Genomic DNA, 24152 nt, shown 5'->3' with positions numbered 1-24152 from the left:
TAAAGATAATAACCGCTTTTTGAAATGTTGAAATTATCTCATAAGCTCTGATCCCAAAGTAAGTAATTATTGTGTTATGGAAATCGAAAACAACGACGGTACCACAAACACCCAGACCTGAGACAATATACAAAAGTTCGTTTTTCTACATTGACCCGGATGGGGATACATAGCCTGAGACATAAGTCGACAAGTCCCTTGTGCCAATTTCGCCAGCACTCTTACCCTTCTATGCCCGAACGCAGTACCTAACGTATTACTTCTTGGCTGCAGAAATAGGTAAGGTGGCAGTATTTCCTTGGACGAATTCTTTCACAAGGAGTTCTATTGCTTCTGAAATGCGCTTACATTACTACCGTATAATTTAGTAAAAATATTTCTTGCCCTATTATCAATAATTCTACTACGTGGGGGTAATTCTATTTCGTGCGGGTACACGAAAGGAGTCTCCCAGCCAGACGTAGGTACCATTGTTTTCCTCCCAAATCCTGGGCAATAATCGGTGAGTATCTTACGTCGATCGGCACCTTCCTCTGTCGCACAGTCAAGGAATGGAACTCCCTTCTATACGGTCCTTCAAACGAGGCGTGAAGACGCATCTTGTAGGCATGCAGGGTGAAGGTGGCTAGGACAGTAATTGTATCAACACTGCACTAGGTACCTTCACGTATGGATTCCATTTTCCATTTTACATCAGGTGGAACGGAGTCATCTGTTATTGAAATCGGTTACCGAAAAGTGCGCGAAACCGGATTCATCCCCTAGTTTGTCATTTTCTTCAAATTTTAATGGGACCAAGCATCAAAATCTGTTCACAAATTTATCTGTAACACGGCCGCAGTTATCGCGTAACATAAAAAAATATAGTCGAATTAAGAACCTACTTCTTTTTTTGAAGTTGGTTAAAAAGAAGAATAATTCCGGAATATCAGAGGTATGTCCTATATATATATTACTCTTTTTTACTCTATGTAAATATACTGTATCCCGATTTCTATCGATGAGTGATCTTTGGTCTTTTTTTATAAATATACACACTAAATAGCAGGGAAATAGTTTTGTTTGTTGAATAGTCTAGCCTAGATAAGGGACCATTCATACAGGTCACGTGTGTGTCGTGCCTGCCGACTCACGCTTGCCACGTGCGCAACCATGCAATTACGTTTATAAACAACTGATTAGCGCTCACACCCAACAAGCCTGAGATCAAGTTTTTTATACTCGTTAAGAGTGAATGAATCTGTGTAATAAATTAGTAGACAAGGAATTAGATTTTAAAAGCTTTTCGAAATGTATTTTAAAAGGCATCTCCTTGTATGTATAAAATAGATTGTAGCTCTTACGCCAACCAGTCGATTGGTAAATTTTATTTTCTTGAAACTCCAAAGTCCAAATGCGGTCAAGATATTTAAATTTTTATTGAATTGATATACAGTTTTCTTTTTTATGTGAAATTACTCCAATAGTTTGTTATAATTATTAATACAAAGATCGAACACTTAGAAAAAATTCTTTCGATCCGGCCAAATTCGAACCGACGCCTTCTAGCAAACCGTGCCAGACGTTTGCCAACTAAGCCACAGAACGAACCAGCGGACCTCACGAATTTTTCTATGTGCTTGTTGTCGTATTTTTGTATTTGGTTTTTCAACAAAGTTTTAAGATATTTATTTTTGATATTGGTTTTGATTTTGATATATGTTATTTTTGTTATTTTTTAACGCACACACACACAGAAAAACACAAATTACACCAAACTCACGAGGGTAATAAGTGTACAGGTAATAGGTAGACCAACACTGTAACCGTACGGTCACAGAGGCAGTTTTTCTTAATTATCTCGATACTTTCAAATTGTAAGTATAATTATGTATTGTAATTATTTCAATAGCAGTAGAGTGTAGCTTCTTTTGAATGAGTTCATCCTTAACCTTACCTATTTCTGTCGCTAAGCAATAACACTCACATTACTGCGTTCCTATTTTGAATATAATATATAATATTGCGGGTGGGCTACCCGATCGAATCGATTCCCACTTGAATTAAAATCAGGGCCCTGGTGTAATTACAGACACATGGGACTTGTCAACTTATGTCTCAGAGTGACGGGCGCAGTGGCAGTGCCCTACAGATTTTACGATTTAAAGTTTTGAGTAGCAACTGTTATGGATAGGCGTGTCACTTACCACAAGGCGCAAGACTTGTTCATTACGTCGTTATGTATCACAAAAAAAATCGTGATAAATATTATCATAAAAATTACCAATGATAATTGTAACTTCGAACCCAAGGCTACAATTTATTAGACAATAAGTTAAAATATGCTACAATAAAAGCTTAAAAACCAAAGACTAAAATTAGGATCACATTATAGGAATGAAATTGGGTTCTTTTGAGCAGCGGGAGGTTACCGGACTTCTACCGGCTAAAACCCCACGGTGGCCTTCTCGGGTCTCGGGCTCTAGTGGGAACTTTGAGCACCGGAACCCCCCAGCACCTAGAAGGAGCTATTGCGTGGGCAGTTCTTGTCGCTGCTACCTTGCCGCGGGGACCCATGTTCACATAATTTAATTCTAATTTTAGTTTCTAGTATTTCGAACCCTGCAAGTAACGGCTTTTGCATCTTTAGAAAGGCTGTCTTAGCTATTGTAGAATATTTCAGTAATTGATGATCAACTCTCGTAGACCGGACGGATGCTAGGTTCTTTATTTAAACGTGACATCGCACGTGACTTCTTACATACTCGTAGGCGTACAGCAATGGTGGACTCATTACTTTGGACCTACAAACGTTTACATATGGGCCCAAGGAATTGTATAAACAGTGCTTCATCACCTTGTTGCCTTGAAACGATGTCTAGCAAGAAAATAAACAAAGTTTTATATTGTCATGATTTGTTTAAAAACATGTTTATAATAATTAATTTTTGTATCCTAATAATACATTATATATTGTTAATAAATTAAATACTTGTGTGTTTTGTATCGAATTATAATAAAACGTTCGTTAGTTGACATGTCCGTTATAGTAATGGATTTTATAAAAATATTCGATTGTGTACTATTTAATTGTTAATTTCGTTATAGAACATGGCAGTAGCCATGTTATTTTGCAATTGTAACTTTCATATTTTATTGATATTGAACTGTTAGCTTAAAATTACGAAAATATTGTAACTGAAACTGAGAAACAGGAAAGATATTTTCGCGCACAAAGTGCAAGACGTCGTGATCGGAGGTGTAATATTTTAAAAGATTAAGTGATGCGGACCGGTCTTCTGTTTCTGTTTTTGGACCAATGAGTAACAAACGCTTAAGAAATTAGATCCCTGAAAAAATAAAGCCGTGGTAGCCTAACGGTTTGACCTATCGCCTCTGAAGCAAAGGCCGTGTGTTTGAATCCGGACTCGCTCCTCTGAGTTTTTCGTAATCCATGTGCGAAATTTAATTTGAAATTTACTTTGAGCTTTTCGGTGCAGGAAAACGTCTTGATGAAACCTGCAGGTAGAAGAGAGTTCATCCTCGGAAAACGCGTAAATACCCCAACCCGCATTGGGTGGCGAAGTATAGCGTAAAACCTCGTCTAAGAGATGATCCGTGCAAAGCAGTACGTTGATGACGATGATAAATTAAAAAGATAGCAAACAAGACCACGATCTTCAGTATGTACAATAAATGAGCGTAAATTGGGTGTTGCAAAAACGCGATTAGCAGTTGGTCACCGTTGTGCTTTCACGGTTCTACGGTTTTAAATATTCATGCACTGTGGAGTCCGAGATTTATAATACACACTGCCAGTAACAACTTCGATGCTATTTCGCTGCGAAAGCTACTCCTCGTCATTGTCAACACATTGTACGTCCCACTGCGGGGCATTCGTCTCGTCTTAGAAGACGGTTTAGGCCATAGACTACTACGCCGGCCCAAATTGGTTTTGGGAATAGGGTTGTTGCGAACATCCGCATCCGCATCCGCATCCACATCCGCATCCGATTCCGCATCCGCATCCGCACCCGCTTCCGCACCAGATAAGATTGCGATTGTTCAAATTGTGACATGACATAAAAAGGCACGCTGGAATAATTTACGAACCTTCCAGAAACAGACTGTAAGCCAAAAAGCAGCTCGGGTGTTGTTCTTAAAATCGCTCATCACCCCCGCCCTATAATACCGTAAGTAATCACCATAAAGCCGGCACTCGTTATATGTATACGATTGACATTCAAGTAAATCCTTTTCAGTATCAAGTAAATTGTAACAATGGTTTCCAAGAAATTTGAAATCTCCTTTTGACTAGTATAGTATGTGTGCTGTTAATTTCTTAATAAAATGCGTACTTTAGTACCTACCGCGGGGTCATTTGTGAACCATAGGGCGAATCGTCCAATTATCGGCCACCGTTAGGGAAATTGGGAAACGAGCGGTGGTCAGTGGTCATCTTTCCGCTTCACGGTCCGTAGTGATCAGGTGCTAATATTTTTATGCCTGTCCATCAGTGCAGGGCTTCCACAAAAATGGCAGAATTGTTTATATGTTAATTTCGGTTCGAAGTATGAAATTGTAAATCGGTTCTCAAGTTATACCGTTAGTTTCAATTAAAAATGCGCAAGCTGCTGAATAAAATACCAAATTAGGGACATAACTGCTTTCTACTAGTGCTGTATCTAATCACAATGGTTTCATTCGTAAAAAAAGATTCATAAGATCGAATTATTTTTTATGATATTAGGATACGGGATGAACAAGTCACGGGCGTTGTGGTACCCATAACAGTTGCAGTGCCACTCAGTGCTTTAAATGGCAAACATCTGAGAGGCATTGTACCTGCATCATCAGTCTGAGACGTAAAGTCGACAGAAATAAGTATGACAGCAGTACTTGCCTGAACAAACTCCTTTACAAGAAGCTCTACTGCATTGAACAGTTTTTGAACACCAGACATACCTTATACGAAACCGTAAGTGGATTGCCGTTCATTTCAAATGATCGCTTCGTCATTGAACAAATTAATTAGGAAATGTTTGCCAATTAACATTTTGATTGTTTGAAAAGATAATTTCATTTCCTTAGAGACCAAATGAGTCTTTGGTAATATATGGTGCAGCTATTGAAGAGGTGCATGTCTCCTTTAAACGAATAATCTAAATAGTATACACAAATTGATAATAAAACAAACATATCACATGGGTTTATGACTCAGCTACAGAGGACTGTAAATATTGAAGCCGTAGGTGATATTCTGCCAAAGCCCGTAATGGTTAAAACACACTATAAGGAACAAAGATCTGCAACAAGTGCAATGTGCAAGAAATTCACAGAGTAGCAGCAGAGCTTCTTGTGAAAGAGTTCATCTAGAGACGTACTGCTGCCTTAGCTATTTCTGCCGCCAAGAAATAATGAGAGCTCTATTGCGTTTTGGTTTTAAATGACTTTTGAACTTAAGTCTTAGGGTGACGGGCGCAGTGGACTGCCTCAGAAGATCTGAGTGACACTGCAACTGTCATGGATGGACGTGTCGCTTACCACCAGACGCACGACTTGTTAGTCCTGTTACTTGGTATCATGAAGAAAAAAAATGTCTTTCACAAGTTTTGTGAATCATCTCCGACACGCTGGTTTCATCCCGATATTTCCAATTAATGTTAATGCAATTGAACAAAGTAGCACAAGTTTTCAAAAGCCTCAGAGATACGGGTATTAAACCCAGGACCTCCTCCATAAGTAGCAAGCGTCTTCCAACTCTGCCATCACTGCTTTATAGATTATAAGATTGTTAATGTTGCTCTGATTTCAGACACTGTAGGCAATTCTCAATTTGTATCAATCGCGCCTTTCTCTTCTTATAGCTGCTGTAGATCAAGTTATTGGCTGATGAATCATTGTGGTTAGGAAGCAGTTTAGTGATCAGTATACTATCTCCTTTTTTAATAATTATAATAAAGAGCTTTATTTATGAATATACATTAAAATAACAACAATTCAGCCTTAAATAATATCATCATCATTACACATGTAGATGAAAAGGAAAGAATCTCAGCTTGAGCTGTTTTTAGATTCTATTTTTTCGATGATACCCGCTACATTTTATATTAGTAATAGTATGACGCGTGTCGAGCAACTCCAAGAAAATTATCATTAAAATATACACAACTTAAACTTATAATTATATCGTCATGATGGTACTCGAGTCACATGATATTTTCAATTAAATTCTATATTCTACTCTTAATTTGAACAGTACACATATAAATAAAAATAAAGAACAGTAAAATATTGTAAATAAAAGACAAATAAATAAAAACTAATATTAATAATAAATAAAAATTGTATAAATTCGTTGGTTATTTACCAATTACTTTCCGATAGTTGCTTTGAAAGTAACCTCAATAAAAAAAGAAATGCTAGATTTCTTTTTTTATTGAGGCATATCGTAGCATAGAGATGGAAGATGCCGTATAGCACAGAATTCCAAGGACGAGTGCCGACCGGGTGAAGGTCATTGGTAAATGAACGTAAGTGGTAGAGTTCTAGAAATGTACAGCTCCATCAAAGTCCAGTATACAGGTACAGGGTTGTCTAATTACTTGAAACTGCAGGATATAAAACAATCTTTGATATTTTCTCTAGACCTTTTGAAGAGAAGGACACAATAAGAAAAATAAATAGCTCGGCTTTAGGAGGAATCATATTTTAGCATTCAATAAGTAACAAATCAGAAAATTTAAAAACTTTGTTAAAAGTCGAGCTGCTTATTACAAGTTATTAACTTTAGATGACGGTGTGCGCTCGCGCAGTGAGTCAGCACATTTGTAATTGGTCGGCACCGCCAGATCGAGGCTGCGGCACCCGCGCCGAATTCCGAGAACACACCAGGTAATCGCATTGTCAATGAACCCTAGGTGTAATCGTTTGGACATTTAGTAAAAGATGGACGATCTGGTCTGTGGACAATTTGGGATTTCCATCGAAAATTGAGATGGTTAGCTATTGAAGAAACCTCGTGTTCTGTGCGGTCTTGATAATGTTGACTGTCGTGGCTATAAAAAAGATTTATATATAATTGGAAACTCTCCTGTCTTCGACTAATTGTGTCCAGTCCCAGTATGATGCTTCGCATGTCCATCAAGAGGCAGTAAATTCCCTTTTTATATACATAAAATTACTTGGGCAACAACAAGATTGCCTTAGAATTGAAGTAGAATGGTCCACAACCTTTTTTTAATTATAATACGCAAGAATTTCACTCTCAGGCAAGCTTTTACAGAAAATTCGCTAAAGTAAACAACTGAAGTTGTTTATTTCCCATACAAAACATTTGTTGAAAGTGAAAAACCTATTAAAAGTACAGCCGTTCACACAAGTGTTCGTCTTTATCTTCCCCACGCATTTGCATGGAAAAGCGATAGCTGTGTAGATTACGTGTTGCGTTGAGATGCTAATAGTATGAGGAAGCTACAGGTAATGTCTAATCTGATCATGTATATTCTATTAGTCTGGATTGAGGCATATTGGGCACTTCACACACATCAAGAAAAAAGCTTTGGAGGGTTACTCACAATGTTTTCCTTTACCGAAAAGCCCATGGTAAATTTCAAATTAAATTTCGAAAAACTAAGTTGCAAGCTCGGATTTCAACCCACGATCCTCTACTTGACTCACCTCTTCACCCATCCACTGCTGAACATAAGCCTCCCTATGAGCAAGCCAACTTTCCCGGTCATGTGCCGCCCGCATCCAGCCACTGCCACCTTGCTCAGGTGGTCCGTCCATCTTGCCGCAGGGCGTCCCACACTACGTTTTCCTTCACGTGGTCGTCATTCCAGAACAAGTCTGCTCCATCGGCGATCAACCCTTCTGCAGACATGTCCGGATTACTGCCACTTAAGTTTACTGATTTAGCGAGCTACGTCGGTCACTTTAGTTTTCTGAAGAATGACCTCGTTAGGGATTTGGTCCATCAGAGAAATGCCAAGCATAGCTCGCTCCATCCCACGTTGAGCGACCTTGAATTTGTTGATGAAGCCTGTTGTTAATGTCCACGTCTCGGCTGCGTAGGACTTAACTGGTAGAACGCACTGGTTAAATGCCTTAGTTTTTAGGCTTTGTGGGATTGACGACGACCTGAAGATGTGGGGGTGTGGTGTGTCAAGATGCGGTACGTCAAACGATTAGGCTGTTTCAATTATTTATGATATGACACTAAATGGTCTCGAATTTTGTAACCGATTTGAATATGGTTTATTCATTATATTATTTCTGTTGCATTGAAACAATACGCGCTGCCGTTTAATATTATATTAAAATATTGTCTAAGTTGTAATTTAGAATTTCTTAAAAAATATTTCCTCATAAGTCTTACCTTCTTCAAATACTAAACAGAATCGGTCCAATAACAGCGGACAAATAATGTCATGTCACAGTCGAATTTAAAAATATTAGTCACTATTAACATATTGGTAAATACTAGTTTTTTATACGACTAGTGACCGCTAAGATCGTCCTTGACCGTCGCTGCAGCGTCCGCGCCCGCGCATGGGATGCGATTATGCGCCGACTGGTTATAGCGAGGACTGGTTCCAGAATGTACACTGACTGCAGAAACTGTTTTCTTATTTCTTTTTGTATTAATTTACAAAAAGAAATGTTGCATTATAGTATGGATTTTTAAACATAATATATCGGAAACAGTATACGACCGTTTTTGTTTGTAAATTAACGGACGCTTTCGCCTTGTTATTAATTCATTACTTTTCAAGAAGAAAAGAATGTGGTCCAATCGAATAGTTCCTTTTTTATTGATTACCGAGAATTGCTCAGAAAATGCTAAATTTATTATGAATGGGATACCGAGATTTTCATTGGTTAAATCACATGACAACATTGGTATGGTCAATGATGTGTCAATTTTGCGAGGCAAACACGTCTTAGTGTCTTTTGATCCATCTCTCTGATTAATTAGATGCTTTTGAGATAGGCCATTATTCTAGAAAGCCATCAAAATACTGATATTAGAAAAAAGAGCATCTGATCTTGTCTAGGTTAAGAAATTATTTATTACATCAGTCTAGCGAAGTTGGTGGCAAACAAAAACCAGCCAATCTAAATTTTAAAGAAAAAGGATAGACAAATATTTCTATTAAAGTTATCAACTGCCGCCTCGTTGAAGCGTCTAACCGTTCCTAAATATCCAGAAAAAAAAGTCATATCGTTGTAAGAAAGTGTAACTCATAATAAACAGGATCCAGTTGACCGACGCCATAAAAGGTCACAAAAGACAATTATCAAAAAAGTATAATTTTCAAGAATATTCCGTAACATGTTAGCTGCAGTAAAACTCGTCTTCTCCACGGATCAATACCCTTGGGAACGCTATTGTGCTATTACAAAAGTTTAACGACTTGGTGAAAATAAAAAGAATGGAATTTTGTGCACGATAGTACACTCCAAAGGGCGTGCAATGATATTCAGATTGTTGGTATAAAAATCCGCATGTAAATTTATAATTAACATATTTTATTACTCTTTTTGCCTGCTTGTGTTTGTCTATTGCAATTATTTGTTCAGTATTAATAATGAAGATATTATAGGAAATGAAACTATTTTTCCGGATTTAAATCGCGTATATTTGTTTTTTCAAACACCGTCGCATAAACAAGTCTGCAGTCTGCGAGCATGTCATGGATAAACCTACACATTCAATGAAGTTTGACAAACCCCAGGTCCTTGCAAAAGAAGTCCGTTATCTGCCCAGAATGCTGCGAGAGGCCATTGAAATTAAAAAACATCCTAATTTCAACTGGGAAGATGGTTTCTCCGTACCACCAGTTTGGGATCCAGTATTTCCTCTAATGAAAAATTCCAAACAGACATAAGACTGCAGTACTAATTAATATGTATTAGTTTATTCTAATTTCTATTAATAATTAATAATAAATTAAACTTAATAAAAATTCATTCAATAAAATAATTTGTAAAACTTAATGTAGCGTAAATTGAAATGTTTTCTTTGTAAAATTAAAAATAAGGTATTTAATTAATAACTATTGTAACTATAGTGAAAAAATAGGGTGGTTTGCATTAATATTAGACATAACTGGTTGAAGACTGTACCACCCCAGTCAACCGTGACCATGGGACCTGTAAAGGGCCCGAAACGTCGGTTTGTTTGAAAAAACAAATATATGCGATTTAAATCCGGAAAAATAGTTTCATTTCCTATGTGTAACAATCGCGAAAACCTAAGAACTCGAAATGAAGATATTAGACAAAAATTCATTATCTTTTAAATAGCGATATAACGATTTCCTAGACCCAACGGTTGCACTGTAAGCGCTGTTTGAGGTCCAGGTTTCGATTCCCGGTAGGACCAATTTGGGTAATGAACTTTTCTAAATTGGTTCTAGTCCGGGTGTTGTGGGTAGTGCCCAGAAATTAATTCCGCCGCTCTGGTTCTCATAATACAGGCAATTTTACTTCTCAGGGAGTCTCCTGACTTATCGACATAGATGTCGATAAGTCAGATTCTAATCTGGAATGGATTTATGTGTATAATAATAAGAGCGAAAACGACGTTATGCGTTTCGCGTCGACAGTCGAGGGGAAGCGCAACGCGCAACGTCCTTTTCGCTCTTATTGCATTGAGATAAAGCTATTACTGACCTGCACAAGTCGATTACGCATTAAAAAGTGTGGTGACTCCTTTATTTTCCATATAGGAGGACGCGAGTTCAAATTCCAGTAACGGCAAGCATTATTAAGTGTTATGAATCACATGCAAATTACATGGCTAATTATCTTTTACTAGCTGGCTGTATCACCTCTTATGTTAATTTTGTTAGTTTACCATTCCAAATTACATAGACATAGACACACTTTTAGAGCATTTGTGGACTACGTTCAATTCGTATCAGTCCCAAATCCGAGAAATGACTTGAATTCACAGGGATCATTTTATCTCTAGGTATATAAGCTATATTTGTATTTTCTCGGATTCCAATTGGACTTAGTCCACAAGCGACATACGAAGTGGGTCCGAGTTTTCTAGATTTTATACAAATCTAGTCTCAGATTCGGAACGAATACAACACAAAACCACACTAAAACTGTTTTCGTACCAGATAATTATTTGACACATAATTACAATTAAAATTAGAGCAAAGATGGAAAGTAGACAGTCTAGGATGGTCTGTGTTGTAGCGTCATGCCTTAACCCAGCATATGCTGCAGTATGCGCGTAAAAATCTCTATAAACGATTACGATTTATAAACGATATAATAAACGACTGCCTCTGTGGCCGAACGGTTACCATGCCGGATGTTCGATGTTCGATTCCCGGGCCGGGAGGAATATTTATATGGCCTACATTTATTTCTCTCGTGAGTTTGGGTGTAATTTGTGGTTGTCTATGTGTGTGTCCATAGCACCCGCGACACAGGATTTCCCTAGTGCGGGGCTATGTTGAGTGTATGCGTTATTATTATTATTATAAAAATATATATAATTTCATTAGGAAAGATGATATCCATAATATTAACCTTACAACTAATACCAAACTCATGGTACCACGATTTCGTTTAACTAAGGTACACGATTATTTTATAGGGAACTGTATACGTTTTTACAATAAGATTCCGGAGTATATTTAAAATTATCATTTCCAAATTTAAAACTTGCATTAAAAGTATTTTAATTGAAAAGTTATATTACAAAATTGAAGAGTATTTGTTAGATAAAGATATATGGAAAGCCAACATGAGTCTAGATTCCACACAATTATGATTCAAAGTCCATAGGATTTAAGATTATATGAAAAGAGCAATCCCTAGAGTTTCTTGCTCGTTCTTCTCAGGAAGGTTAGCGTAGCTTAAATAATGACGTTTTCAATTTTAAAAATTTTACCTATGGAACAAATTATTATGTAACTTTGACTTTGATTAACTTACCACAGCGTCGATTTTCATATTACATATATACAGTATCATATTATAATTGGTTTGAAAATTGGGTTCAGCTTCACAAACCTTCTTTTTATAAGACGTTACGTTCTGTGAGGTTATAGTTATCAAATGTCTAGTGCGTGACTAGAGATTTGATAAAATACTTTGTAATTATTTATTGTTAGACAATCTGATTATAAAATTTATAACATTGACTAAATGGTGTTTTTAACCCGCGACGCAAAGAGGGGAGTTATAAATTTGAAGACTGTTTTGTTGACAAATGGACTGATGGATGATTTGAAGGCCATTTAATCAAAATGGTACTTAGTTATGTCCAGCTGAGTTTTCTCTGTCTTTAGATATCTTATTTTTAGTTACAGGTTTCTTATCACGGTATAACGTCTTATTATTTTCCCGATGTTTTATGGCCACGGGTTGACTCCGTGATATGCCTATTAATTAAATATTATTCAATTTGGACTAGCTCAGGGGTCGGCAACCTGCGGCTCGCGAGGCGCATGCGGCTCTTTCGAAGTGAAGTTGTGGTTCTTTCGTTTACCATTAAACCACCCTGAACTAGAAGACGACAAATTATTGCAAAAATGGAAGAAAAGGGAAACCTAGCCTATGCTTTGCTAGAATAAATGGTTTGTTTCGAAAAAAAAATACTTAAATACTTTTGTGGAAGACATTGACAGCGGTAAATTACTTCACTTTGAAAACCAACGCAACTATTTACACGAATTACTTCAACACAGATCAAAATCAAAGACAATTTAAATCAAAATAAAATACCTTTATATAAGCAAGTACTATTTAATATTGGCAAGAAAAATTTTAGTGGCTCTAAACCGTGAAATTTTGAAAATTGTTATTTTTGCCTCTTCAAACTCAAATGGTTGTCTACCCCTGGACTAGCTAAATCAATTTGCTCCTGAAGGAACAGTGGGGCTATAATTCCTACCGATCATATGTATAAAGCTATTTGGTCTAGAGATAAACTATTAATTTATAAACAGAGTAAAGATAAATTTCTAAAGCAAGGCAATAGTGAGTAGGCATTATTAGTCACATCATTATCACGCTTGATATGAGGCGAGATTTTGGCATTTGTATTGATTCAACCGACTTCAACAAAAGAAGGAGGTTCTCAATTTTTTGTCTTACAATATTTTGACTTACAACACCTCACGTGAGAGGTATCGATTTATTTTACTTTTACTTGAACTATGACGTTTAAACATGTGAAATTTGGTATGGTATGTAATCCGATGACATTATAATAATACGGTATTCTTGATCTGACGTTACAACCAAGTCTGCCTGTAGACTGCCCATATACTTACAGCAGAAATCATGGAATTGGTCACCGCGAGTTGTTATCTTATGGATGATAAATGGTGTTTTTATTGACAGGTTGTGCAGGCGTTCTTTTTTTAAATTTTATTTTAAAATTTAAAAATCCGTTTTGTCAGCTTCCCATAATTTAGTTTTGGAATTTTTTGACTTTATTATTATGGAAACGATATGCCAATTAAGTACTTTATTCTTATAATATCAAGTGACGGGACGAACAAGTCGTGCGTCTGATAGTAAGCGACACGCCTGTCCATAACAGTTGCAGTGACACTCAGAGATTTAAATCGCAAAGATCTGAGGTGCACTGCCTCTGCTTCTTTAGCAGCAGTAGAGTTAGTACTCTACTGCTGCTAAAGAAAGGAGTTAAGGTTCATTATCTACTGAAAGTGACCGGAGAGGTGTTATTTTGATAAAGCACTATCGGTTGCTGACACAGCTCCACAATAACTGACCAGTTAACATTGCTTCCCGTCGCTATATTCTAGCGATAACTTTAGTTAAATAGATACTTAATTTACAGGCAGAGGGTAAATACAGAAGTAAAAATAACCTTACCTATTTCTGCCCCCAAGCAGTAATATGAGCATTACTGCGTTACAGGCACATAGGACTTGTCAACTTATGTCTCAGGGTGACAGGCCCAATGACAGTGCACTGAAACTGTTATGGACAGCCGTGTCGCTTAACTACGCACACGATTTGTTCGTCCTGTCAATTTTGTACATAAAAAAAAATGGCGCGTTGACCCAGTATATCCTAAAGTTCCCAAAGGCGTTAGTTTTCAGTCAGGATCAAAGAAAGGGACATAATGTAGCAATACTTTTTAATCAACGACTATGTGTAAAATTATTCATTTAAACTAAATATAAAAAAGTGTAAATAGTGGTTCTAAAATAAAATCCATTAACTATGTAAGTGCTTATGCGAGTGTGATTATAAATATAGCTGTAAATGTAAATTGTGATTGTTAATTTATGTTTTAATGTATTAAAATAAAAGCGTACATTTTGGAAAGGCCGCGGAAAATCTAATTCGCTTTGTCGTAATATTATGTGTATATTAATTATTAAATTTAAATAGTTATTATTTAAAGAATGTTTTTAAACGATAACAATAACGCCGAGCGGTAACTTCGAATAAGTTAGAAATCAGAATAAGGTTATTTATTAATAGATATGTGATATATATATGTGTGGACACTGGTCCCGGGAACCAATTCCGGTGGGACCAATTTGGTTAATGAATTTTTCTAAATTAGTTCTCGTCTGGGTGTTCTGGGTAGTGCCCCGGAGTCAATCGGGTAATTTTAGGTTATTTTTCTCTGCCTAATTTTGGTGGCAATTTTTACTATTTTCATGAATATAAAGTAATACTTATATTCCAGTGTAGTATCTTGATATATTATTTAATATTTCATTCGAATTTCACTCGAATACATAAATAATAAAAATGTACACCGAAATTAGGTGAAGATAACTTACCTAAAAATTACCATATGCTCAGATAGATGATGTGGTTGTCTAGCATATTATTTATTTAAATAAAAGTTATTCTTTTTTGGAGTTTTCAAATTAAGTATGGTTTCAAAATACAGTTAGGAATACTGCGGCACTGTATCGCGTGTTTGATGTATGACATTTTTGCTGTGATGCGGAAAAAGGCGATTGTTTTGAGATTACAAGTCCTAACATAATAGTTTTTAGTATCAGTACAACACCTTGTGAAACAGTTCGTCCAGGGAAATAGTGCCACCTTATCTATGGCAATGTGAGCATTACTACGTTCCAGTTTTGAAATGTAAGGGTGCTGGTTAAATTACAGGCACACGGGACTTATAAACGTATGTTTCACAGTGTTGGGCGCAGTCACAATGTCCCTCAGACCTTTCGAATTAAAGTTCTTTGTGACATTGCAACTGCTATGGACAGGCGTGTCGCTTACTACCAGCGCATGACGTGTTCGTTCCGTCTCTTGGTATCATAAAAAGAAAAAGTCTTGATTCGTTTGCTGCTCTGTTTCATGCGTTACCATTTTATCCAGGTTTTGGAGAGGAGATGAGGCAGCGACTTCCTTGAGAAACTAGTGTATAAATGCTGCGGCTGCCGCGTTTCTATAGTACATAGGTCAAGTTTGTTAAACCACGCAGACGGTTTAGACGTGGATAACATCCCGCTTTTCGAGTCCCGCGGTCCCCAAAATACACAAGATTAGTTCTTTTTGAAATTTTTGATCACCAAACATTTTTAATTTAGTTTTATTCTTAAACATTTCCTAACTATCATAAACATGTGGTTTACTTTTAAAACAATAATAAATTTACAGGCGTCCTGTTTTAAGGGACAGAAGTAATTATCACGTATAGAGTTAGACAACGGCTTCACTTACAGACAGTTTGGAACAGGAGTAACAGCAACTTGACGATGTTACATAATAAGTTCGATTTTTCTTTGCTGTGAAATCTTACTCAAAGAACAAAATCAATGGTAATTATTAATACATAAACTAAGTGTAACTAATACAATTGTGGATCTATTACGCTATCTTCATTAATCAATAAAATAAAAAAAATTAGATTCTTGCATAATGTACATTCAAACAAGCATTTTAAGTTTCATTTTGTTTGTATTACTTATTGTTAAAAGAGACTCATTCCTAACAGTAGGACGGTAAGTATAATGTCAGTTTAAAAATAATAACCCCGTCGGATGAAGGGAAAATGAATTACATTTATTTGAAATACATTTTAAACCAGTAGTTAAGATTAAAGTATATACATCATTTTAATGTGCGAATTGGGTAGTTAGTTTCACTTGTTGATTATTACGATTATATTCACTTGTTACACTTTATGTGTAACTGTTATTTTAACTTTTTTTTTGTACATATGTTATTTTTTTGTAGATCATATCAGTTTACGTAATCTGTGTAATTATACAGTTCATAATGATAATAGGCTTTTAAAGTTATTGTTTAATTGATGTAAATGTAATAAACACATCGAATTAAAATTGAATGAAGTTATATAAAAACAAAAATGTTAGAATTAATTTATAAAAATAAACCATAAATCTTTGAAAGAGATTGACATTATTTAACACCGCAGGGCGGCGCTGTTCCCGCCCGCCCTTGCATACTGTTCAATTTAACTATTACCTTAGGCGCTGTTGTTTAAACTTTTTTCTTTTATTCTTTATCGCTAATTGCTTCTTTATTTGTTAAAAAATATTGAAACATTTTTTAAAAAAGAAAAAATATTACGACGGCTTTTTAATCTATTTTTAATGATTCGTTTTGTTATTGGAAATGTTACTTTCAAATCCGAAGTAGTTTTAAATATAAGCATGTTTATTAAGAGGTAAGTTCAAGTAAAAGTAACTCACCGGTATGACAGTAGTCCTCGAGGTAATGCCTCGCAGCTCTCTGCACTATCGAGTAGTAGAGGCTGACAGAAGAAGCGAGCGCCATCTTCTCTTCTCTCCTTCTTCCTTCTTCGCTAACTGGTGCCGGCTCCTCGGCGTGTTACTAATTGAGCGTGTACAGTTTCATTGAGAAACAAAACAAAACATACGACAACTGAAACTTGTTAACTGCATCGGTTTGTGTTTAAAAAAAGAATCGAAAAAAAGAATCTAGTTTGAACTGCGTTTAGTTGCGGTCGACCAAAAAATGTTTTCTGTTTTCAATTTTTTTGCCGGGAAAAATTTTTTTTCGACGAAAAGTGTTCACGGTGTTCCATTTTTTTTTCTGTCCAAAGTCACAATTTAGTGGGCATTTCGCGCCGCTAAACTACCGCCGTCCAAAAGTCTACGCGAAATGAAACACGTAAGGAAAATAATAGAAACGTTTTGGATGCGGGCGGCGCGCGCCGCGGGCTCGCTGAGACTGCCGGCACTCGCCCGTTTTTTTGCCTCCCTTCTACGGAGGATGCGCCTCCACTCACTACGAATAATCCTATAATTTTCAATTTTTGATATACTTTCCCAAATCCTGGCATTCCTTTTCTTATGTCATAAAATTTTACCAACATTCTAATTAGAACGGAATTTTAATTTTAAAAAACTTTTACTAATTCATTTTTGGAATATGAATGCAATTTAATTAACTTTTTTGCAAAAGAAATTTAATATTTAAAAAAAAAGGTTAAGAAAATGTATTAAAAATCTCTGTCACTTACTTGTTTAATTCATTTCTAATCAGATTCAAATTGGCGAAAAAAGGGAAATGGCGGGCGATGAAAGGCGGGAAAATAAGTTTTGAGACGTTTGGAGGTCGGAGTAACGCAGTGTTTACGCGCTTACGTTTATTTCGCTCCTAACTTGCGCTCGGCAACTTCAAGTTTGTTTTGTTTTATGGTCATCTGTTTTATGAGCTTCACTTTTTGATTGTTTGCTCTTATGATTGTGTCTTGATTTTGAAAGTGTTAGAAAAGTTCTTCTAGTGGTCTTGTGTCTTTACGGGTTCTAGTTAAAAACGTATTACGGTCATTGTGGTAATAAAGGCTTTCTTATTTTTTTTTTTCGTACACGAGCTGAATGAAAATATATAAAACTTCACAAAGCCTAAAAAAGTTGTGATCATCAAAGCTCTTTGAAGCGTTAAGCGATTGAGGAAGGCATTCCAAAGTCGGGATTAAGCTGTTGCACGAGCTTATCGGTAGCGTAACATAATCATCGGCGCAATTATGATGAAACCCTTTAAAAACGAATCGCGCAAAATAAAGAAAAAATGAGAAAAATGTTCATCAACGCGACACTGCCTCCCCCCCGCGTGCCCCCGGGCCCCGCACCCCGAGCGGCGGGTGGTGCGACAAGGACAAAGTACAAAGAGTCTACACCCATCCCTGTCGGTGCATCTCGCGCCACCAAGTTTCGTACGAAAACTACCCGCGCTGCGCACCAACCTTCTAATTTCAAAACGACGCAACTCCATACTTCTATATTCAAATTGAAACCTTTTCAATTAGAGCGTTAGCTCCAATATTGAATTGACCGGAAAAGAACACCTCGTGTGATATAGTGGATGCTGAAGTTTTGGACTCCTGCAAGTCACGCACACAGAGAAGCGCTAAGTTTAGCCCTCGTGTATACACGGTGCACTCACGCACACTATAGCAACTTCCTTGTGACTTTCGTTCGTGTAGGAGTAAAGCTTTAGTGTGCGTCAAAAGTTCGTATTCAAGTTTTCGGTGGAGTTTCTTTGTGTCAGTGATTTTTTCCGCCGAGCGCTGCATGTGTGTGCGGGTCAGTCGGACTTTTTTCCAGTTTTTACCACGCACACTTGGGTAGCGTGTTTGTATAGGGGGTTGTTTGGGTGTGTGTGGGGAGGACGCCCGTTCTTTGTGCTTGGGGGATTGTAAAAAATGTCGTATTGGATTCTAGCTCTGCTAATGAATGATAGATAGGAGCCGTGCTCGTATTCCTACACGCTGCGTTCTGAAATCCTGTGCGATGTTTTTTTGCTTCAATTATATTGTCGTCATATGTGATGTGCGCTACCAATGAATATCACATGGAATATGACGAACGATTGGACGGTGCTTTTGGTTGCATTATTTATTACACAGCGTTTGAATTTGGAGTGTTTTTGAGACACTTATAGATACCTGATATAAATACTACATCGCGAAGTTATCATTTTTCCCTTTGGCCTACTTACATAAATGCTTGTATTTTCGAAAGTCCTTGCAAACGAACAAGTGAACTGAAGATATAAATTCAACTCTATGGTACTTGTGACATGGACGGTCCAAAGCGTCAAGTTTGACGTATTCTTGATAGAACGTGACAATGAATATGTTACAAATTATGATTACTTTTGCTCTTGGGGTACATGGAAAATTAAAAAAAAAATTAATACATGGTGCTTATGTTTGTTGTTGTCTTATTATTAAAATATCATTTACTTTTGTGTTTCATTTTAGACTATTTAGAGACGATGCGATGAACCGCAGAAATATTCGTCGCGCGGCAATCGCGTCGTCTTGTATTGTAAATTTGAAATTGTTATATACAACGGTTGTACAGTCGTCATTGTACATCGAACGGTCAAACATCACCTTTTCTGATGAAATAAATAAAAAAGAAAATAGGAAAAAAACTTTATAGTTTTACCAAAGTTTTGATATACAGTGTGTTTTTTTTAACTGGCACGGTATGGGAAAATAGAAAACCATAGAAGATACAAGGAAATTGTTTTAGGAGCCATTAATTTTTTTATGTGAAAGCAATTTTGGCACAGTCAATTTTTTGGTCAAGCGTGAGTTGTCCATAAAAGTAAGGTAATAAGTGTAAAGATCATTTCATTCTACGGGACGAAAAAATTAGGAAAGCAGAAAATGGTCTTTAATAAAATGTTTTTTTCATACAAAATAGCCCTCAAGCAGGGTTGTGGGCTCGAATCAGGGCAAGGCTCTGAGTTTCTCGAAATTTATGTGCGAATTTCTATTTGAAATTTACGTTGAGCTTTTCGAACAAGGAAAATATTGTGATGAAATCTACAAAGCGCTACGCCCCTTCACTGTGAGAAGAGGTCAGTGCTCAGCAGTGTGACTATATATATATATATATATATATATATATTGACTATTATTAAGTTTATTGAATGTCAGGATGTAACACCATGAAATTCATTAACTTTTGTGAAATTACCGCACTAATTTGTTATAACTATTAATACAAAGATCGAACACTTGGAAAAAAATACTTCTGCCTGGATACGAACTAACGTCTTCTAGCAAACCGTGGCAGATGCTATGTCAATTAAGCCACGACACGAACCAGCGGAATTTACGGACTTTTTTATGTGCCTATTGGAGATCTTTGTTTTTTGTTTCTTAACGATTTTTTCCTTAGTGCCATCTGTGAAAAATCTATTTCTATTACATAACTTCATTTATTATTAAGTGTGATGTCTTCTTCTTTAAATCCTAATAACAAATTATCCGTATGTATTGCCACACCTTAGGGTAAATGGCAATGCAACGTGTGAAACTTCCGGCCAGCTCTATTCGTCATATGAACTTTGGTTTTACTACTTGAAGACCATTTTACCGTGACACACATAGAGTTCTACGTTGTATCGATATAAGTGAAGATGAATTTAGCACTCTCATATCAACGTACTACGTTTTTATAAGTTAAAATATATTTTTTTAAATACCCTTAATATAAAAAAAGGTTTTTATTAGAATGTTATTGTAATTGAATAATTTAAAAATCACATACAACAATGAATATTTTTTTTTATGATATAGGATGAACAAGTCATGCGCCTGGTGTTAATCCACACGCCTGTCCTTAGCAGTTGCAGAGCCACTCAGAGCTTTATATAAAGATCTGAGGGGCACTGCCACTGTGCCTGCCACCCTGAGACACAAGTTGACAAGTCCTTTGTGCCGAAACAGCTAAGGTGGCAGTACTTTCCTGGACGAACTCTTTCACAAGGAACTCTACTGTTACTTTAGTCACAATATCACATTGTTATACGTCTCACAGCTGGGCACGGGTCGCTTCGAAGGAAAAGTTTATGCCATAGTCCTCAACGCTAACGCAATGCGATTTGGGAACCATCTTCGACATGCCTGTTTTTACCAAGATGTTTTGCACCACTGTTGGCTAGACGTATAGCTACTAAATAAGTATATGTACCGCTACAGGGATTCGAACCGTAGACGTGTGAATTTAGAAACATTCATTCTCCCGCTGAGCAGCCAGCGCTCTTTTTATTAAAGTTTCGATTAAAATATCACAGGAGATTTTAGTTCTCACTTTGTTTTTCTAATTTATTTGGTTTTTGTAACGTCTCTCTCATTTAGAAATTCAAAATTTATCTTTTAACATTTCTTTACTGCTTCAGGTTTACATTGTTAGAGCTTAAAACCTCTATTTATAGGTAGATAGAAGACTCCTTGAATTGATTGCCAAAACATGTTAATAGTTAATTTATTGAGTATGTGGTGTGGTAAATTGAAAATAAACTCTATTTAAGAATATGATGGTGTGTATTAATGTTAGATATAACTAGTTCACGAACACTATCCCGTCATCTACAAACATGGAGTCTGTATAGATCTTGCTAAAAAAATATGTAAGTGATTTTATATCCGGAAATTTAATTTCCAAAGTATAAATTTAAACAAAAAGTTCTGAGTCAGCCTTGATAAAGGGCGAAAATTTTTATTTTTCTTCTTTCTGAATTTTTATTGAATTGATATTCAATTATTTTTGTGAAATTATTCCACTAGTTTGTTATTTTAAAATACAGTGAATAGCGACATCTTTCGCCAGGCGTGCCGGTAGCTGCAAAGGTATCTAACTGGGTGATAAAACTTTTATAGATTTCTCATAGATGGCGACTAAAAAGTCGTTGTAAAACCAAATACGAAGACACGACAACAAGTACATAGAAAAATTCGTGAGAGTCGCTGGTTCGTTCCGTGGCTTTCTTCTATCTTTTTTTATTATTGTATCTGTTGTAAATCTTTTTCTTTTTCACTTTAGTACATATTGACAAAGCCTAGTGCTAATGTTTAGGTTGTAAATTTATAATATTATTTTTTATATCTATTTTTATTGAATAAAAATGTGTTTAAAAATATCGAGTTCTTAGATTTTCGCGATTGTTACACATAGGAAATGAAACTATTTTTCCGGATTTAAATCGCGTATATTTGTTTTTTCAAACAAACCGACGTTTCGGGCCCTTTACAGGCCCCATGGTCACGGTTGACTGAAGTCATTTAAAGTTTTTAAAATTTGAAGCGATTTAAATCCGGAAAAATAGTTTTATTTCCTATGTTTAAAAATATCCAAAAATATAAATTTTATAACCAATCTCCAAACATTGTAGAATGTCATGCCATTATGGCAATTTAATAACGGTTTCCTAAATTCTACAAAATTATTGCAATTCTTAAATTACTGTAATTTTCTAAAGAGCCTTCAGTGGCTTCAGCCTCCTTAAAAAAGAACTCAAAAATACCAAGAATGAACGTGCATTTGTTTTAAAACTGATGCGAGTGGCGAGTAGCTGGTGGAGTCCTTAGTCTCTGCCTACCCCAACAAGAGACAGGCATGACGGTATCTAAGGAAATATATTCAATACACAAGGATGGAACTTTTATTTCGTAGAAGCCTCCGTAGAACAGACGACTGGTAGCTACTTTTGCCAAAGAATAAGTTTAGCCACACGAAGACTCAAGTTACGTTGTTGAGGAATGGAATGGAAGCAATGTTTTGAAACTATACCGCATTAAGCTTTATGTTAATTGTGTAACGTACAAATTAAAACAAAAAACAGGTCGCGCACCTTTCGAATTCTTCCGGAGAATTCTCGCGCAGTCTTGGAAACTCCCGCAGCTACCATATCTAGTTTGTGCGTTGCATAATTGAGATAATGTTCATTATGCTATGTACAATTTCGTTACAAAAAATTTGCTTCCATTCCGTACCGCAGAATTGTACATTGAACCACAAATTTTCTTATATTCACGTGAAGAGCGATTGCTACACATTCAATATGAAATTATTTATTTCAAATCTAATTCGCGTATGTTTGATTTTTTCAAACAAACCAACGTTTCGGTCTTTTTACCAGTCCCATGGTCACGGCTGCTTTTCTATTTTATAACGGCGATATATCAGCGTATTGGTCACTTCTTGAATACTCTATATCGAATCACATTTAAGGAAAGCCACTCAGCGTAATAATATGCATTAGAGGACGTGAATTAATCTTCGAAATACCGCCTTATTGCCAGCAAGAACGACAAAAAATTTAACAAGAAAAAACAAAGGAGGTCAGTAACTGGACCAAGTAGCTAAGTGTACACCCGAATCATGTTTTGTACAACGATTGACAATGGATTTCAGTTTTGAAATATTGTTGTTTTGATTTTAAATTGTAGTTTCTCTATATTTTATCGTTGATTTTGTATTTTTTTTACTTGAAAAAAAAATAGCATTTTTATAGCGTAAAAAAACTACATTTTGAATGATGAGCTCGTAGAAATGTAATATTGTACTGTCATTTAGCAAAACCAAAGGTATTAATTAACTGAATGCAATGATAATACAAATACTCTTTATTTGACCAATGAAAACAAAAACACAGTCAGCCAAAACACAGAGTACAGCAGGCGACTTTGTTCTTAATTAGCATTCTTTTCCAAGTTACCTTAAAAGTGACAATATAAACTAAAAAAAAAATAAATTGGCGGAGGGGACAATAAATACTATAATACTATTTTTGTTACTTATGACATATTGTTCTAATATTGTTCCTTACATGTTTTATGCCTTCATTCATCATTCATAGCGTTAAAATTTGCAGTTTATGAAAACGGAAGTTTGTTTATTATTATTAATTATGTGTGGTTGTGGCTACACCAAAATCAATTTAAAAAATTGATTTTCGTTTTCTAAATTGGTTCTAAATTGGCTTCCGGATTACTGACTTGTGACTTAGTAGTAAAAATAAATTTATTATATAAATGTACACCCAAAATATCGATTCATTTTAAAAACCTTGGACGATCAAAGCTCACCAGCGGGTGTGCTACGTGCACTCGACTTACAACACATATGTAAACACTCTCTACGAGAAGAGGATAACGCGTCGTGACGAGGTTTATGTGGACCTTCCATTGAAGATAATATTTATCCAGGTTATCCCTCTAAAGACCGAATCGTTGTCATTACCAGTCCGTATTTATTGTAGGATCGACATCTATAGTTACGTTTTACAGAATTAATTTTGTTAACGTCTCGACGAACTACAGGAATTCAAGTTTTTACTTAGTTTTAGAGTCAGCTGGTTATTATTTTTAAAAGACTACGATCAATGTTACAACTTTC

The 24152-nt window shown here is 36.0% G+C and overlaps 1 protein-coding gene across 2 annotated transcripts in view; it reads right to left on the bottom strand.

The window, feature by feature from the left end:
- The window catches only part of LOC113236179 (myeloid zinc finger 1), a 71420-nt gene extending 54251 nt beyond the window's left edge, over positions 1-17169 (bottom strand). For both annotated transcript variants that reach the window (XM_026472189.1, XM_026472190.1), the window contains exon 1: positions 16680-17169. In XM_026472189.1, the coding sequence (XP_026327974.1) occupies positions 16680-16764 (85 nt within the window). In that variant the 5' untranslated portion in view covers positions 16765-17169. The remainder of the gene's footprint in view (positions 1-16679) is intronic.
- Between the last annotated feature and the right edge of the window lie 6983 nt (positions 17170-24152).

The sequence above is a fragment of the Hyposmocoma kahamanoa genome, unplaced genomic scaffold, assembly GCF_003589595.1.
Source record: "Hyposmocoma kahamanoa isolate Upper Pololo Valley unplaced genomic scaffold, ASM358959v1 89, whole genome shotgun sequence".
NCBI classification, from domain to species: Eukaryota; Metazoa; Arthropoda; class Insecta; order Lepidoptera; family Cosmopterigidae; genus Hyposmocoma; species Hyposmocoma kahamanoa.
The sequence above is the reverse complement of the archived record's forward strand: the minus strand, read 5'-3'. Positions and strand labels throughout refer to the sequence as shown.